The following is an 18,000-nucleotide window of genomic DNA, read 5'->3' as shown; positions in this document are numbered from 1 at the left end:
TTGACAGAGAGAAATCACAACTAGGCAGAGAGGCAGGCAGAGAGAGAGAGGAGGAAGCAGGCTCCCCGTGGAGCAGAGAGCCCCACATGGGGCTCGATCCCAGGACCCCGGGATCATGACCTGAGCCAAAGGCAGAGGCTTTAACCCACTGAGCCACTCAGGCGCCCCTGCCCATGTTTTTAAGACCATTAAAGAAACAAACCCCAGGACCCCAAGCTTGAAGGGTAAAACCAAGCTCTATAGTCTTACAGTTACTCAAGAGAGTGGCACCAAACCAGCACAAAACACCCTAATAAATGACGTACACATTTTGCTTCTTACATGGTCTTTTTGAAGGCAGGCAGTCACCATATCTTACTCATCTTTGTTTACAGGAGCCTGACACTTTCGGGTCAAGAGCACTGTGCTCCATTCTCAAGGAAAGAATGAGCGTCCAAAGACCTGGGACCTCTTTACTCCAGGGTGGTACGGACTAAGCGGTTGCATAGCTTTGAACAGGTTCTTCTGTGCGCACTGGGATGCCCTCCTGATGGCCTGATGTTAGGAGAGCTCTCCAGATCCCAAGTAAGGTGTGTTAGTCCTTAAACTGAGGAAGAGTAAGAGGGGATCAAGGGCTCCAGCCGTCTTATTGCTACAATAATCAAAAATCAGGGAGGACGACGATATAAGTGGTAAAATTTCATAAAACTGTAAATGAGTGAGAGCACGCAAGCTCACACAGAGGCACAAATGAGTGCATGGCAAACTGGTTAAATCTGGGTAAGGTCTGTAATCCAGTCAGTCGTATTGGTCTGGTTAGTTGTATTGTGCCAATGTCAATTTCCTGGTTTTGCTAATGTAATGTGGTTATGTAAGACGGTGAGGGAAGCTGGGTGGGTGATGGGTACAGGGGACTTCCTTGTATTAACTTTGCAGCTTTCTGTGAGTCTATAATTATTTCCAAATAAAGCAAACACAAAGAAACCAGAAAACAATGAGCACCTTCCCTGAGCCCAGCCTATCCACACCAAGACCGCTCCATATCTCCCGCTTCTGCCCTCCTCACCGCCCCTCCGGTTCAGGTAAGGCGGGGAGAGTGGGTGCGGCCCGGACGCGCACGCGCAGTCCTAAAATCTCCGCCGCGTCGCTGGGCAGTCACGCTTGCGCAGTCTTGGCCCCTGGCTGCCGCGCCAGCCCCTCTACGCGGCGGGGGCTCGGCTGCCTTGGCCCCTTCGCGCTGCCGTCTTTTCCGGCTATTGGAGCGCTTCCTGCTGTACTTACCGCACCCACCCCTCCGACCCCTACCTCAGAGACCCTAACGCGTCCCCACCTCTCTTGCAGTTCGCGGGCTGCTGCCGCTGGGGCTTCGCCTGTCTGCGGTCGAGAGAGGTCGCTTGCCGGGCCGGCGTCTGCGGCTGTCCGCCGTCCCCAGCTCTTAACACCCACGGGGCTCTGGTGAGTGTCTTGCTGCCGCTGTCTTCAGTCCATCCCAGGCTCTCCCCCTCGTCTCCACCCGACACTTTTTGGGGTTCTCTCTTCCCGCCGGCTTCCTCTTACCAGCCCTGTCCTGACGGCCCCGCGGCCGCTCTCCTCAGCCTACTGACAGCCTCCCCTCTTCTCCCGGTTTCCAGAGGCTCCCCTGTCGGTCTTCGCCACATTTCTCCCAGTCTCAGGCTCCCCACCCCATTCTTTCTTTCTTTTTGTGCTGTTGGGGCGGGGAGCCAGGCTCTCTTCTCTTTCCCATGTTGCCAGCTTTGTCTTCTCGCCGCGACCGCTTAAGTCCCCTCTGGGATCTCAGTCATTACCAGTTTCCACCTCTTTTCTTTTTTCTGGGATCTGAGAAACTGAGAACTGTTGTGTGAGGCAGAGATGTGCAAAGCTCGTTTTGGGGTGTGGTTCCTTTGAATCTGCCCCTTTCCCCATGGTTAGTCTTAGGGTACTGGGGCTTCAAATAATCTTAAAATTACAGGAAAATCGAGTGACTTTTTTTTTTTTTTTTCAAGAAGAGAGTGGAAAAGGAAAGTCGATAAAGACTTAGAGGAAGGTCTGTGTCAGAAAGTGTGCAGAAGCAGCTAGTGGAGAGATCAGATCTCCCAGTTTGCATTTTGAATTGACTAAAAGACACAAAGAGAAACTTGTTGTTTTTGAAATGTACTGAGGAAGGTTGAAGTGAGGTAAACCTTGTGCTTCCTCTCCCTTTCAATTCACCTTGGCTCTAAATTAGAATTAGCCAGGCAGTAGATGTCATTTCCCTGAACATAAAACAAACACCACGATTACAGGCTCCACTCATAACAGGACCAGAAGTCTATTCTCAGACTTTGTATGGAAAACAACTTCACCTCCCAGCTCTATCCCCACAATACGTACATATATTCTTAGTACCTAGTAATCCTTAGCTCTCAGTAAATCTTTCATAACGTGCTTACTAAGTGCATAGCATTGTGCATGAGATGGGAGAGGATATTAAAAGTAGTCTTAGGTGCTTGTTTTCCTGTGGCTTACAGTTCAGGAGGAGAAATTAAGATACATGATTCTTAAGGAATTGTATCTGTGTTCACTTGCCAAAATAGAAGATACTGGATTGTCAATCACAAAGAAATAAAGAATTGGTGAGGGAAGGGGTATTCATAGAGATAACAGTACCATTGTAAAGTCAGTCAACCAAGGATAACTATCTAGGTTGAATAAAAAAATTGTTTTCATTTGATCTTTTTTTTTTTTAAGATGTTATTTATTTATTTGACAGAGAGAGATCACAAGTAGGCAGAGAGAGAGAGAGGAGGAAGCAGGTTCCCTGCTGAGCAGAGAGCCCAACACAGGGCTCCATCTGAGGACCCTGGAATCATGGCCAGAGCTGAAGGCAGAGGCTTTAACCTACTGAGCCACCCAGGTGCCCCATCATTTGATCTACTTTTATATAAGTTTGCAGTACCTACCCCTAATTTTTGAAGACTGCATTATTTTCTTAAATTTTTAAAACTTTTAAGAATTTCTTACCTACCTATTCCCTAATTCTGCAGAGGTGGAGAATGAAACAAACAGGGAAGGGACCTATGATGGCCTGTGGGTCAGGGCATGAAGGCTTGAATTCTCAAGAGTGTGAGGGAAAGCCCTCTTATAAAAAGTACTTGGTTGACCCAGTAAAGCTATAAATTACTATAGGGCAATAGTAATTGTATCTTTTGATGAAAGGTTATTAGAATAGGATAATCCTTTTATGAGTGGAGGAAGGGAAAGAGAAGGTTTTGAAGAAAGGTCAAAGGGAAGGATAGTGTAACCTTTGCCATTACATTAGAGACTGTATGTGAAGGTTGAAAATCATTCTGCTAGAAAATCTGTTCGTCTGTTATATGAGCATCTTTGAGTACACTTAATCTCCTGTTGATCTTTTTAAAAGCTTAGAAAGCCATGCCAGTGAGTTAAATGAGTAAAACATTTCTCCACCTCAGATTTATATACTTAACCAACGTAAATGTAATTTTGTTCTTTAGTTTTGTTGACAACTAAAAAATCATTTACTTGCTCAACTTACTGTTATTAACCACCTATGATATGAAAGGCACTGGTTGTCTTAGGTTTAAATACTTTAGTTGTATTTTTATGTTGAATAATTTCAGTTGTTAAAATGTCACCACATATATGTATATATAAAAAAAGGTCTCTAGAAATGTTCAGACAAGGGAGGAGTACAGAGCACTCCCTTGCTTCAGACTTGTTTTTAAATCTGGTTTGAAAATTTCACCAGACTTAGAGTGCATGTGGTTTTCATTGTGGGTGGAGGGGGTACAGGCTGACAAATAAGGAACCACACCCAAGCTTCATAAAACAGAGGTCTTTAAACAATTCTGATAGCCTAAAAATATTTGGGTTTGCTTTGCTATTGGTAGGAACTTCCCCATAAAAAATAACATTGTAACAAATAACATAGTAAGGTAGAGCTGAGTTCACTTTCTTGAATTTGTTATTACTGATAATTTTGGCATTTCATGAATAAAAATACTTGAAGTAGAGCCTTTATTTTGAATCTCTTTGCTCTGAAAGGATTATTTTACATAATTTTCCCCTGAGTATCTTTTAATAAAATTGCTTAATGTTAAGCCTTTTGTCTTAGTAATAATAAGTGTTTACACGTTCCTTAATAGCCTTATTCTATGAGACAATTTAAAAAGCTGCTAAATATTAATGGGAGAATCTTAAGGAAACTTTCATAAAGTATACTGTCTTTGAAAATGGCCCTTGGCCCCTCCTGATTTTTTCTCAGCTTTGTATTGGGACAAAAGGACAGACTTAGAGGCAGGTCATGTTGGAGGAAGGCATGATAAGGGTAAAATATTGAGCATTATTGCCAATGTTGGAGCAAGTCCAGATTGGTGAATGGTCTGGCCAACTGTGACAGTATGGGCTGGTAAAAATATCTGGGCGAAAATGAGATTTAAATTCAGGAAAAAAAATGTTCTATAAGCTATTTAGACCTTGTTGATATCAGTTTCTCATATGTAAAACAAGGAAGTTAGGGTTTTTTGTTTTTAAGATACCTTCCATCACTAAAATTATGATTCAGGGGGCGCCTGGGTGGCTCCGTGGGTTGAGCCTCTGCCTTCAGCTTGGGTGGTGATCTCAGGGTCCTGGGATTGAGGTCCGCATTGGACTCTCTGCTCTGCAGGGAGCCTGCTTCTCCCTCTTTCTCACTGCCTGCCTCTCTGCCTGGTTGTGTTCTCTGTCAAATAAATAAATAAATAAAATTTTTAAAGATTTTATTTATTTATTTGACAGAAGAGATCACAAATTGGTAGGTTCGAGCCCCGCTTTGGGGGAAGAGATTACTTAAAAATAAAGTCTTTTTAAAAATTATTGGTAATTTAAAAGTAATAGTACATGCTCATTGAAAAAAATACATAAAATGTGGAAAAGCCCAAACAAGAGTAAGATGATCTATTGCATTCTTATTGCCTGGAGTTATGCCATTAGTAACCTTTTGATACATATTTCAAATAATTCTGTGCACCTCTAGTAAACACATAAATAAAACTGAGATCGTGGTATACTGTTTTGTAACCTGTTTCTGCTTAGATTGGAAACATTTCCCCTGATATTCAACATTTTGAACATATTTTAATTGTTGTTTATTTAACTATAGGACTTTTCATTTCTATTGTTGGATATTCAAGTTCAAAGTGCTACTTTGAACCCCCTGTGTATGAATCCTCATGGGTCTTTGATTTCTCCAAGGTAGATTCTTGGATGACAAAGAATTAAACTGTGTCTGTATTATATATTCTTTTTTCTTTTTTTTAAGAGTTTACTTATTTATTTGACAGAGAGAAACAGTGCAAGTGGGAACACTAACGGGGAGTGGGAGAGGGAGAAGCAGGCTTCCCGCCAAGTAAGGAGCCTGATGTGGGGCTCGATCCCAGGACCCTGAGATCATGACCTGAGCCAAAGGCAGATGCTTAACAACTGAGCCACCCAGGTGCCCCTGTATTATATATTCTTAATTTACTTTTATGGTATTGTGATCTTGTTCTCTTCCTTTTTAAATCTTTTTTTTTTTTTTTTTTATTTATTTGACAGAAATCACAACTAGGCAGAGAGGCAGGCAGAGAGAGAGAGGAGGAAGCAGGCTCCCTGCAGAGCAGAGAGCCCGATGTGGGGCTCGATCCCAGGACCCTGGGATCATGACCTGAGCCGAAAGCAGAGGCTTTAACCCACTGAGCCACCCAGGCGCCCTCCTTTTTAAAATTACAACATAAAGTGGCGCCTGGGTAGCTCAGTCCTTAAGCGTCTGTCTTTGGCTCAGGTCATGATTCCAGGGTGCAGGGATCGAGCCCTGCATCAGGCTCCCTGCTTGGCGGGAAGCCGGCTTCTCCCTCTCCTCTCCCACTCCCCCTGCTTGTGTTCCCTCTCTTGCTGTCTCTCTCTGTCGAATAAATAAGTAAATAAATAAAATTACAACATATGTTTTAAAGATATATTCATGTCACTTTTAGATACAAATAGATTTGCTTCTCACTGCTGCATGTTATTTCTTTATGTGCACCCACAGCATTTTCTTTATTTTCTTACTGAATTAGCTTCAGCTTACTATAACACAAATGATGGCATAATAAACATCCCCTGTAATGCACAAGTTTGTGCATTTCTTAAGAGCCTGTGAGACAATTTCTTTAGGCTTATACCTAGAGGTGGTATTTCTGGGTCATAGGACATTACTATATACTTATTTTCACCAAGTATTCTGTTTGTCTGGCTTTTGTTGTATATTATATGTTTGTCCTCCAGAAAACTTGTACCAATTTACTTTCCTATCAGTAGGTTAGGAGAGTGCATAATTGGTGGATTCGAACTCCAAAACTAATACCTCTTCTTTCTTTGTTTCTAGCGGCCATGGCAATGACAGGCTCAACACCTTGCTCCTCCATGAGTAATCACACAAAGGAAAGGGTGACCATGACCAAAGTGACACTGGAGAATTTTTATAGCAACCTTATCGCTCAACATGAAGAACGAGAAATGAGGTAAAGAACTGTGTTTGAGATAATTGTGTCATAGTTTTGGCATTCGTGTCTAGTATCATAAGACACATTCGTAATATCGTTGAAAGGAGGTAAGAATAGCAGCAACCATGTAATAGCCTATCCCATTACAAAGGAAGGACAGTGTCATTGATTTCCAAAGCCCTTGCTATTAACACACTTCATTCTATTACTAGTCAATAGCACAGGGGTCCCTGGCCGGCTCAGTTGGTAAAGCATGCAACTCTTGATCTTGGGGTTGTGAGTTTGAGCCCTACATTGGGTGCAGAGGTTACTTAAAATTAATTCTTAGGGGAAAAACCCCCACAGAATTCCATAGTAGTATAAAAAAATTAATTGGGCCAAATCCTTGGATTCATTGTTAAGGCAGAATGATGTAACGGAAAGAGCAGCCCTTACGGAATCAGATCTGGGTTTAGAATCCTGCCTTTATCATTTAGTAGCTGTCTGTGTCTGGAATAAGTTTCTTAGTCTTTTTTTTTTTTAAGACTTTTTATTTATTTATTTGACAGAGAGAGAGAGAGAGATCACAAGTAGGCAGAGAGAGAGGGGGAAGCAGGCTCCCTGCTGAGCAGAGAGTCCAATGTGGGGCTGGATCCCAGAGATTATGACCTGAGCCGAAGGCAGAGGCTTAACCCACTGAACCCCCCCCAGGCACCCCCCAGTTTCTTAGTCTTTTTGTGTATCAGTTTCCTATCTGGAAAATGAGGATAATACTTTCCTTGCAAGATTGCTCTGGGGATTATACATAATGAATGTGAGTCACCACCATAGTGTTTCTCACAGAGTAATCACTTAATCACTTGGCACCTGTTGTTATTGATCCAATGTACACTATTCGTGTAGTAATTCATAATTGAAATTTTATTCCCAACATTTTATTATGAAAATATTCAAAGGTGCAGAAAAATTGGATTAATATGCTGAATACCCTTATATACATCATCTAGGTTGTGTAATTGTCATTCATTGTTGTATTACATATTCATCTATCCATCTCTTGATCCATTCATTAAACCATCCTAATTTTTTGCTATGCTTCAAAGTATGTGGTGGGGCACCTGAGTTGCTCAGTTGTTAAGCCTCTGCCTTTGGCTCAGGTCATGATCGCAGGGTTCTGGGATCGAGCCCCCCATTGGGCTCCCAGCTCAGTGGGAAGCCTGCTTCTCCCTCTCCTGCTCCTCTTGCTTGTATTCCCTCTCTCCCATTTCTCTCTGTCAAATAAATAAATAAAATCTTAAAACACACACACACACAAAATATGTTGGAGGTGTCAGTATGTTTTACTTCTGAATATGTCTGCGCTCGCTCTCTATATATATCTGTATCTCTCTCTCTCTATATGTATATATATATGTATTTTTTTCTTAAGAGAGTGTGAATTTTGCATGTGGTGAAATGCACAATCTTCCTCTAGGTGTGTTTTTTCCTTTTTTTTTTTTTTAAGATTTTATTTATTTATTTGAGAGAGAGTGAGAAAGAGCACAGAAGGAGAGGGAGAAGCAGACTGCTGCTGAGCAGGGAGTGTGATGCAGGGCTCAATCCTAGGACCCTGAGATCATGACCTGAGCAAAGGCAGAAGCTTAACAACTGAGCCACCCAGGCACCCCTCCTTTTTTTTTTTTTTTTTAATTTATTTATTTGACAGAGAGAGATCCCAAGTAGGCAGAGAGGCAGGCAGAGACAGTGGGAGGAAAGCAGGCTCCCCAGTGAGCAGAGAGCCCGATGTGGGGCTTGATCCCAGGACCTTGGGATCATGACCTGAGCTGAAGGCAGAGGCTTTAACCCACTGAGCCACCCAGGTGCCCCTTCTTTTTTTTTTTTTTTTTTTAAAAGTAATTTCTACACATAGTGTGGGGTTCCATCTGAAATGTACAATCCGAAGGGTACTAGTCAATGAGTTTTGACAAATGTATATACCTGTAGAACTTAAACTCCTATTAAGACTTAGACCATTACCATCATTCCAGAAAGTTCTTTGATTTCTGGAGACATTCCTCCAAACTTAGGCAACCACTGTTGGAATTTTGTTTCTATCATAGATTAGTCTTACCTGTTCCATATAAGTGAAGCATGAAACAGATTCATATAGTAAGTACTCAACTTGAGTAAAGCATCTTTCACTCAGCCTGATGTTTTCAAGGTTCACCCATGTTGCTATTGTATCAATACTTTGTTCTTTTATATTGCTGAGTACCATTCTAACTATACCTCCGTTTTTACATTCTTTTGTTGATAAATATCTGGGCTTTTTGGAGTTTTGGGCTGTTTTGAATAAACTTCTATGAACATTTGTGTACAGATCTTTTTGTGAGCATTTGATTTCAATTCTTGGGTAAATAGTTAGGAGTGGAATTACTGGGTCATAAGTATACATAAGTGTATGTTTAGTTTTATAAGAAACTGCTAGACCTTTTTCCAGAATATCATCAGCCTTGTGTGAGACTTCCAGTTGCTTTACATTTTTGCTAAAAAAATGTCTGTGTGTCCCCCCCTTTTTTTTGTTTTAAGATTTTTTTATTTGAGAGAGAGAGAGAGAGAGCATGCAAGAGAGAGAGTGAGAGAGAGAGAGAGAGCGCGCCCAGGCATGTGCTAAGGGGAAGAGAGGAGAGGGAGGGAGAGTGGGAGGGGAAAGAATCTTGAGAAGACTCTGTGCTGAGCTTGGAGCCCAACACAGGGCTCAATCTCACAACTCTCACAACTCTGAGGTCATTACCCTAGCCGAAATCAAGAGTAGAAGGCTTAACCTACGAGTCACCCAGGTGCCCCTCCTGTTCATTATCTTTATAGTGTCTTCGATGAGCAGAAGTTTTAAATTCAGTTTTTAAATTAGAAATCTAATTTGGCATTTTTTTTTATAGTAAAACTTTTCTGCCCCCAAGTCATAAGGATATTCTTCTGTATCTCCTTTGGGAAGTTTTATAATTAATTTTTACATTTAGTTCTATGGTCCATCTTGAATTAATAAAGTGTATGAGATGGGGGTTGAGCTTTATTTTTTTGTTATGAATATCCAGTTGTTTTAGCACCCTTTGTTGAAAAGATTTCCTTTCCCCATTAGATTCTTTGGCACTTCTGTCAAAAATCAAATATGTAATGTGTGTGTATTCCTGGGTTTTCTTTTTTCTTCCTTTCTTTTTTCTTTTTGTAAAGATTTTTTAGGTAATCTCCACATCCATTGTGGGGCTCGAACCTACTACCCCTAGATCAAGAGTCACATGCTCTACTGACTGAACCAACTTGGTGCCCCTATTTCTGGGTTTTCTAGTCTCTTTCACTGATCTTTTTGTCCCTATGCCAGTATCACGCTTGACTTCATTACTATAGTATTGTAAGTTTTGAAGTCATCTAGTTAGTGTAAGTCTTAAATTTAATTGTTTTGGTTTTTTTTCCCCCCAATATTATTTTGGATATTCTAGGTTCTTTGTATTTTTATATAAATTTTAGAATCAGCTTGTCAATTTCTAGAGGAAAGCTTGATGGGATTATGATTATAATTGAATCTATAGACCAGTTTGGGAGAGAGCTGACATCTTAACAGTATTGAATCTTTGATGCATGGACATGCTATATTTCTCCATTCTCTTAAGTCTTTAATTTTTCTCATCAGTGTTTTGTAGTGTTTAGTGTGGGGGGTCTTACATGTTATTTTTTTTCTTCTGTTGCTAGTATTTTGGGGTTTTTTTTTTGATGCTGCTTTAAGTGGGCGTTTAAAAATCTTTTTCCAGTTATTTGCTTCTAGTATATGGAAATAGAACTGAATTTTGTATACTGACCTTAAATCCTGTAACTTGCTAATTTATTTATTCTACTAACTTTTTTTGTAGATTCCTTAGGATACTCTGTGTAAACAATCATGTCATATTCAGATAGAGAGTTTTACTTCTTCTTTTCCAATCTATACACCTTTTCTTTTTTTTTTTTAAATTAACATATAATGTATTATTAGCCCCAGGGGCACAGGTCTGTGAATTATCAGGCTTACACACTTCACAGCACTCACCATAGCACGTACCCTCCCCAATGTCCATAACCCAACACCCCCCCCCCCCCCCGCAACCCTCAGTTTATTTTGTGAGATTAAGAGACACCTTTTCTTTCTTTTTCTTGCCTTATTGGGTTGGCAAGGATATCAGGTACAGTGTTGAGTCCAAGTGGTTGGACTAGAGAGCTTCATTTTCTTCCTGATTGAAGGGTGAAAGCACTCAATATTTCACTGTTTGTTATGTTACCTGTAGGTTTTTCAAGGATGCCCTTTGTAGGTTGGGGAAGTTTTCTTATGTTCCTAGTTGGCTGAGAGTTTTTAACTAAAGTGGATGTTGAATTTTGTCAAATAATTTTTCTGCATCCCCTTTTCTGCATCATTGCTTATTCTATTAATATGATGAATTACAGGGGTGCCGGGGTGGCGCAGTCGTTGGGTGTCTGCCTTCGGCTCAGGTCATAATCCCAGCATCCTGGGATCAAGGCCAGCATTGGGTTCCCTGCTCCGCGGGAAGCTTGCTTCTCCCTCTCCCGCTTCCCCTGCTTGTATTCCCTCTCTCACAGTCTCTCTCTCTCTCTGACAAATAAATAAATAAAATAAAAAAAAATATGATGAATTACATGGACTGAGTTTTTGCATGTTAAACTAACCTTGCATTCCTGGGGTAAAACCGTCTTGATCATAATGTATTCTTTTTTATGTTGCTAGATTTGATATGCTAATATTTTGATAAGGGCTTTTGCAGGCACATTCTTCAAGAGGATGTAAATCATGATTAGACTTTAAATATGCAGAGCTGTAGGCGGAATAGCAAAATATTACATAGCTGGTGGTGGCTAGCTGCTGCTTATTGAAATAGACAAGTGCCTGTAAGTGCCCTATGTTAGGATGATGGGGAATTCAAAAATAAATTTGCACAGTATATCTGTAGGCATGCTAGTGGAGATAGATAGCTCTTTTTAATACAATCACTCTATTGAAATCAGAGTTTCTGGTATTGTAGTTACAAAACAAATACTATGAGTTCTGATTAAGTTACTTGTTTTATTTATTTAAAGATTTATTTTTATTTTAGAGAGCACACACACATATGAGCAGAGAGAGGGACAGAGAGAGGGGGCAAGAATCAGACTCTACTTAGCATGGAGTTGGATGTAGAGCTTGATCTCAAGAACCTGATATAATGACCTGAATCGAGACCAAGGGCCAGATGTTGAACCAACTGAGCCAACCAGGCACTGCGATTTATTTATTTATTTTAAAAAGCTTTTATTTATTTATTTGAGAGAGAAAGAGCGAGCATGCGTGTGAGCTGTAGGGAGAAGGAGAGATAATCTGAAGCCAACTCTGCGCTGAGCGCAGAGCCTGATGTGGGCTCAGTCCCACGACTGTGAGATCATGACCTGAGCCGAAACCCAGAGTTGGATGCTCAACCAACTGAACCTTGTTTTATTTAATAATAGTTGGTTTTGGGGGCGCCTGGGTGGCTCAGTGGGTTAAAGCCTCTGCCTTCGGCTCAGATCATGATCCCAGGGTCCTGGGATCGAGCCCTGCATTGGGCTCTCTGCTCAGCAGGGAGCTTCCTCCTCTCTCTCTCTGCCTGCCTCTCTGCCTACTTGTAATCTCTGTCTGTTAAATAAAATAAATAAAATCTTTAAAAAAAATAATAGTTGGGGGCGCCTGGGTGGCTCAGTGGATTAAGCCGCTGCCTTCGGCTCAGGTCATGATCTCAGGGTCCTGGGATCAAGCCCCGCATCGGGCTCTCTGCTCCGCGGGGAGCCTGCTTCCCCCTCTCTCTCTGCCTGCCTCTCTGCCTACTTGTGATCTCTCTCTCTGTCAAATAAATAAATAAATAATCATTTAAAAAAAAATAATAGTTGGTTTTTAATCCTACTGGCTCTTCCTTATGGTTCATTATTAATATATTATGACATTCTCTAGGAACAATATGACATATGGTTTTGTTTATGTTATTAATAAGTGTTACATCATGGTGGCACCTGGATGGCTCAGTCCTTAAGTGTCTGCCTTCGGCTCAGGTCATGATTCCAGGGTCTTGGGATCGAGCCCAGCTTGGGCTCCCACCTCAGCCGGAAGCCTGCTTCTCCCTCTCCCACTCCCCCTGCTTGTGTGCCCTCTCTCTGTGTCAAATAAATAAATAAAATCTGAAAAAAAAAAAAAAAAAAAAAAAGAAAAAAAGAAAAAGAACTGTTAGATGGGGCACCTGGGTGGCTCAGCTGATTGTGTCTGACTCTTGATTTCAGCTCAGGTCTTCTTGATCTTAGGGTTCTGAGTTCAAGCCCCGCATTGCCTACTTAGAAAAAAGAAAAGAAAAAGGAAAAAACCCAAGCCTCTAAGAAATGGATTTTCAGGTTTTTTCCATGTTATGGGTGGAAATGTCATAGAACCTTGTTAAACAAGCAGAGTCTAAATAATAAGAGACAATCAATGATGAAGAAACATTTTATTATGAGTATATCACTAGTATGTGATGAGTGGTTTGAAATAAGTATTGGGCTAGTAAATTTTGAGATTAGGTTGTATAAATTTTCAATATATATGCCTTGTCGGGATGCCTTTAAAATCTCTAATATTTCTTCCACACATATGCACCTTTTGCATTGTTCCATTTATAGTAGAACACTAGGTTATATTTGAAACAAAGTACTTAATGACAGGGGAGATGAAGCCAAAGCCTAGAGGTAGAAGAAAGAAGAAAAATCATTTAGGAATGGTTTCCTGTGTTAAAGTAGAATATGAGAACATTAAGTGAGTTTAGAAACATTACAGCAAGTTCTACTGATCTATTTATAAACAATTAAACCCCCTAAGTCTGGTGTCTGTTTAATGGTCTCCTGTTAATGCTACTGATAGACTATAAAGTGAGAACCATTTTTTTTTTTTAAAGATTTTTTATTTATTCATTTGACAGAGAGAGATCACAAGCAGACAGAGAGGCAGGCAGAGAGAGAGGGAAGCAGGCTCGCTGCTGAGCAGAGAGCCCGATGCGGGACTCCATCCCAGGACTGGAGATCATGACCTGAGCCGAAGGCAGCGGCTTAACCCACTGAGCCACCCAGGCGCCCCGCTACTGGTAGACTATAAACTGAACCCACTCAGGAGTGCAAGTTCATCTTCTTTATTTAATCTTTGTTTTGCCTCTGATGGTAAGGTTATCTAGGAATAGCAATTCTGTTCTCTCTCTTATGTGATCCTAGGTATCCAGTAAATATTGATATTTGCCGAATTATTCATACAAAAAATAATTTATAGCAGTCTGAAATCAAAACTGAGGAAGCTGACTTTTTTTTAAAAATATTTATTTGACAGAGAGAAATCACAACTAGGCAGAGAGGCAGGCAGAGAGAGAGGAGGAAGCAGGCTCCCCGTGGAGCAGAGAGCCCAAATGCGGGGCTCGATCCCAGGACCCTGAGATCATGACCTGAGCGGAAGGCAGAGACCTTAACCCACTGAGCCACCCAGGCGCCCCGACATTTTTTTCTTATAAAATATTCTGTGTTGTTTCTGTTCTTCATGAATACTGTTTTGGTGGATTAATTAAAGCCATACAAATCCAATTTAATAGGAAGTAGTGGTAGGCTTCCCTCCTCTCCAGCCCCCAAATCAAATAAAAACTTTCCTACATTTTAGCCACTGAGAACCAGCACTGTCTGCTACTCCTTTTAGGTATTTTTTTTTTTAATATTTTATTTCTTTGAGAGACAGCATGAGAGGGGAGAAGGTCAGAGAGAGAAGCAGACTCCCTGTGGAGCTGGGAGCCTGATGTGGGACTCGATCTCTGGACTCCAGGATCATGACCTGAGCCGAAGGCAGTTTCTTAACGAACTGAGCCACCCAGGTGCCCTCCTTTTAGGTATTTTTACCCAGGTTTTCCTGTGTTTGTGTTTGGTCTGATCTGATACTGAGTTGCAATATGTGATTATTATTAGTGAGCAAGTGTCAGTTTTTTTTAAGTCCCAGAGATGAGTAAGTCTTGACCTTTGAATGTTATTCACTGACTAGATATATCAGTCAAACCAAAGTAATTTGTTGAGATTTTTTCTTTTTAAGAGAGCAGTGGTGGTGGGGGGGGGGGGGGCGCCTGAGTGGTTCAGTGGGTGAAAGCCTCTGCCTTTGGCTCAGATCATGGTCCCAGGGCCCTGGGATCCAGCCCTGCATCAGGCTCTCTGCTCGGCAGAGCCTGCTTCCTCCTCTCTCTCTGCCTGCCTCTCCGCCTACTTGTAATCTCTGCCTGTCAAATAAATAAATAAAATCTTTAAAAAAAAAAAAGAGAGAGAGAGAGCAGTGGGGAGGGGCAGAGGAAGAAGGACAAGCAGATTCAGCTCCAAGCGCAGAACTGACCCCAGCATGAATGATCTCATGACCTTGAGATCAAAACCAAGAGTCAGACACTTAATCTGCTGCACCACCCAGGCACCCCAATTTGTTGAAATTTAAAAAAAAAATCTGTGTTAAATTCATTTTTAGGGTATTTCTTGAGAATTTTCTCAGTTTTGATCATGAAAATGACAGTGCTTATTTCTGTACTATTTTTCCTCATTTAAAATTTTTCATTAACAGAAATGAGAAATATTGTCTGGTCAGCTCTTGTAGAATTCACTAGCCCTTTTCTCCTATCCCTGCAGCCTCTGAACCAAGCTGTGCTGTGAGGTGAATTTAATATTAGCAAAGGGGGCTAATTAGTCATAGTCATGAATGTGTCTGCACATTATTACACACTCTGCTCCCCCCTACCCCCCCGCCATTTGGCAACATACATTTTATAAAGTTGCTGTGTACAAAGCACTATTAGAGCTCATGGAAAGTGATGGGGTGAGGTTGGGTGTGGCCTTTAAGTGTGAAAGTGGCCATTCTCTCTCCCAGAATTCTTCTCTGAAACATTGGAGTTGCATGGAAGAATGGCTTCGTCAAAGGATTTTTGATCAGAGACCAACCAGTGGAGGGGCCTGCTCTTCTTTTTCATTATGAATACTTCTAAGCACACACACAGAAAGACTAATAAAGTGAAATCCCATAGTCAGCCCTCAGATTCAGTAATTATCAAGATTTTGTTAAATTTGTTCCATTTTATTTTTTCTTGCTGTTGTGTTTTAAAGCAAATTTCAAACATCTGTTATTTCAGTCCTATGTACTTAAGTGTATATCTCTAAAAATATGGCTATTTCCTTGTGTAATTACAATGCCACCATGAATCTAACAAAGTTAACAGTAATTTCTTGGTGTCATCTCACAAAGGATGTCACCTGTAAGCCGCATTTCAGGCTGCCCTTGCCATTTTGGGTGTCTTTAAGGTCTTCATTGGCTTGGACCCAATAAATCATTACTGTGGATAATTCTGCATATGATAGGCTTTTTCTGGGTACTTTTTCTAATGAAAGAATCTGTGTTCAAGGAGTTGATTCTGATAACTTTACTCTCAGGTAGGTTCAGAAAGCAATTTAATAATTTACACTTGCAGTAAAGCTACTTCTTAGTTTGAATTGAGATTTAAAATATAGTCAGAAGCAGCCATCTCTGAAACACACATTGTATGATAGCACATTGGACTTCTAGCCCAGTCTGGTGTGGTCATTCAAAAGAATACAGTCAGAAAGTATGATGATGTTTGATATTCGAGGCATGAAAAGAGCTAACCATGGTTGAGTTATTGATGTTATCTTTGATTCTTTTTACTCTTCTCTACTTCAACTAATTAGCATATACTCCTGAAAATACCGAAGTAAGTACAGCCCTAGCCCTCCAATACACTTGCAAACAAAGATGCATATCACAAAATATTCTGGAAACCCAGAGAAGTAGGCAGGCTGGAAGCCACGTAAGTGCTCCCCCCACCCCCCCAACAGGGTCAGAGTAGATCTTTTCACTTCCTGAGAGCTTAGACACAACTTGATATATATCAGCTGATACTGTAGACTTGTAATATGATTTCTAACATGCTATTAATTTTAACTAATTACAGTTATTGCAATAATTATTTATTGACCCAAATAAAAGCCATTACCTTCTTGTGGTCCTTTCTCTGTGTTTCTCTATCTCGTTTAGCGGCATCATTATCCTCCCACACAAGAAAGTCTAAGATTTTTCCTTTGACTCCTCCTTCCAGTTAGTCATCTTTGTAGTCCCTCTGTTCACTGCATTCTAGGTTTCCAGCCCTTGTTCCAGATCTGGACTCCATATCTGAATCATTATGAGAGCTTTTAGTTTGCTTCAGTCTTTGTCAGTTACTTTCCCTGCCAGTCTTTCAACTCCTTACTGCTGGCTGTCATTTTAAAATAGAAACCTCTTCACATCACTCCTTTACACACAAGTCCTTGGAGCTCTTAGTTGTTTCCAGACTAAGAGCCAGGCCTTTCAGTGTGACATTTGAAGTGCTGCATGCCTCCCTGCATTAGACTACAAGGTATTGCTTCATGTACTCCCTACTTTCTTTCCTTTTTTTCTTTTTTTTTTTTAAAGATTTATTTATTTATTTTAGAACGAGAGAGAGGGAGAGAGACAGAGTGCACAGCAGGGAGAGGGAGAGCAAGTCTTAAGCAGACTGTGTGCCTAGTGCAGAGCCTGACTCGGGATTGATCCCCTGACCCTGAGATCACAACACCAGCTAAATATCCAGAGTCAGGCCCTCAACTGACTGCAACGCCCAGGTGCCCTATATTCCTGCTGTCATTCTTCCCTGTCCTGCTCACATCACCTGTTACCTGAAATGCTGATAAGGGATAGAGACCCCAGCCAGCGTGCTTTCACTTACTATGCTGAATAAATGCAGGTTGTATAGAATTAGTTCTAAGGAAGTTTTTCTTGTTTCTTTTAGTTCTATCAAATCAATATGAGAGTGTAGATCAGAAATATTCTTGGATACAGTTTTTAAGGTTTAATACTCCAGGGATTTAGAGTCTTAAGTTTTTTGATTTTTTAAAAAAGTTTTTATTTATTGGACAGAGATCACAAGTAGGCAGAGAGGCGGCTGGGGTGGGGTAGTTGGGGTAAGCAGGTTCCCCACTGAGCAGAGAGCCTGATGAGGGGCTTGATCCCAGGACCCTGGGATCACATGCCGAGGCAAAGGCAGAGGCTTTAACCCACTGAGACACCCAGGAGCCCCTAGAGTCTTTTAAGTTTTAATAGTGGTAACAGTCACCTGTTTTGATCATTCCTGCCTCTCCCCTTGAATCTCTAAATTATGCCTTGACTGTTGTTTATTGCTCTTTGCTTATGGCAGGGAGGAGGAGGGAGATATAAAAATAAAGGAAGTAGAGTTCAGTCAGGGAGAGAGAGAGACACCCTGATAGTAGAGGTTATCAAACACCACCTGTTTGAGGTTTGTTTAAGGGGGAAATACTTGAAAAAAGAGAGAGAACTTTTCATTTTGAAATAGGATTCTTTGTTGCATTAACATACAGTTTTTTTCAAAATGCAGAACTAACAAAGGGTGGGAATCTTTTCACTTATGTTAGTAACTGTAATTTTTTTAAAAAGATTTAA

At 40.9% G+C, this 18,000-nt stretch overlaps 1 protein-coding gene across 2 annotated transcripts in view; it reads left to right on the top strand.

Moving 5' to 3' along the window:
• The first annotated feature begins 1,155 nt into the window (after window positions 1–1,155).
• Window positions 1,156–18,000, top strand: part of STK38 (serine/threonine kinase 38) — a 42,456-nt gene continuing 25,611 nt past the window's right edge. For both annotated transcript variants that reach the window (XM_046005031.1, XM_046005030.1), the window contains exons 1-2: window positions 1,156–1,434; window positions 6,362–6,497. In XM_046005031.1, coding sequence (XP_045860987.1) covers window positions 6,367–6,497 — 131 coding nt within the window. In that variant the 5' untranslated portion in view covers window positions 1,156–1,434; window positions 6,362–6,366. The remainder of the gene's footprint in view (window positions 1,435–6,361; window positions 6,498–18,000) is intronic.

This window comes from Meles meles, chromosome 5 (assembly GCF_922984935.1).
Source record: "Meles meles chromosome 5, mMelMel3.1 paternal haplotype, whole genome shotgun sequence".
In the NCBI taxonomy this organism is placed as follows: domain Eukaryota; kingdom Metazoa; phylum Chordata; class Mammalia; order Carnivora; family Mustelidae; genus Meles; species Meles meles.
This window is presented reverse-complemented; position numbering and strand designations above follow the sequence as displayed.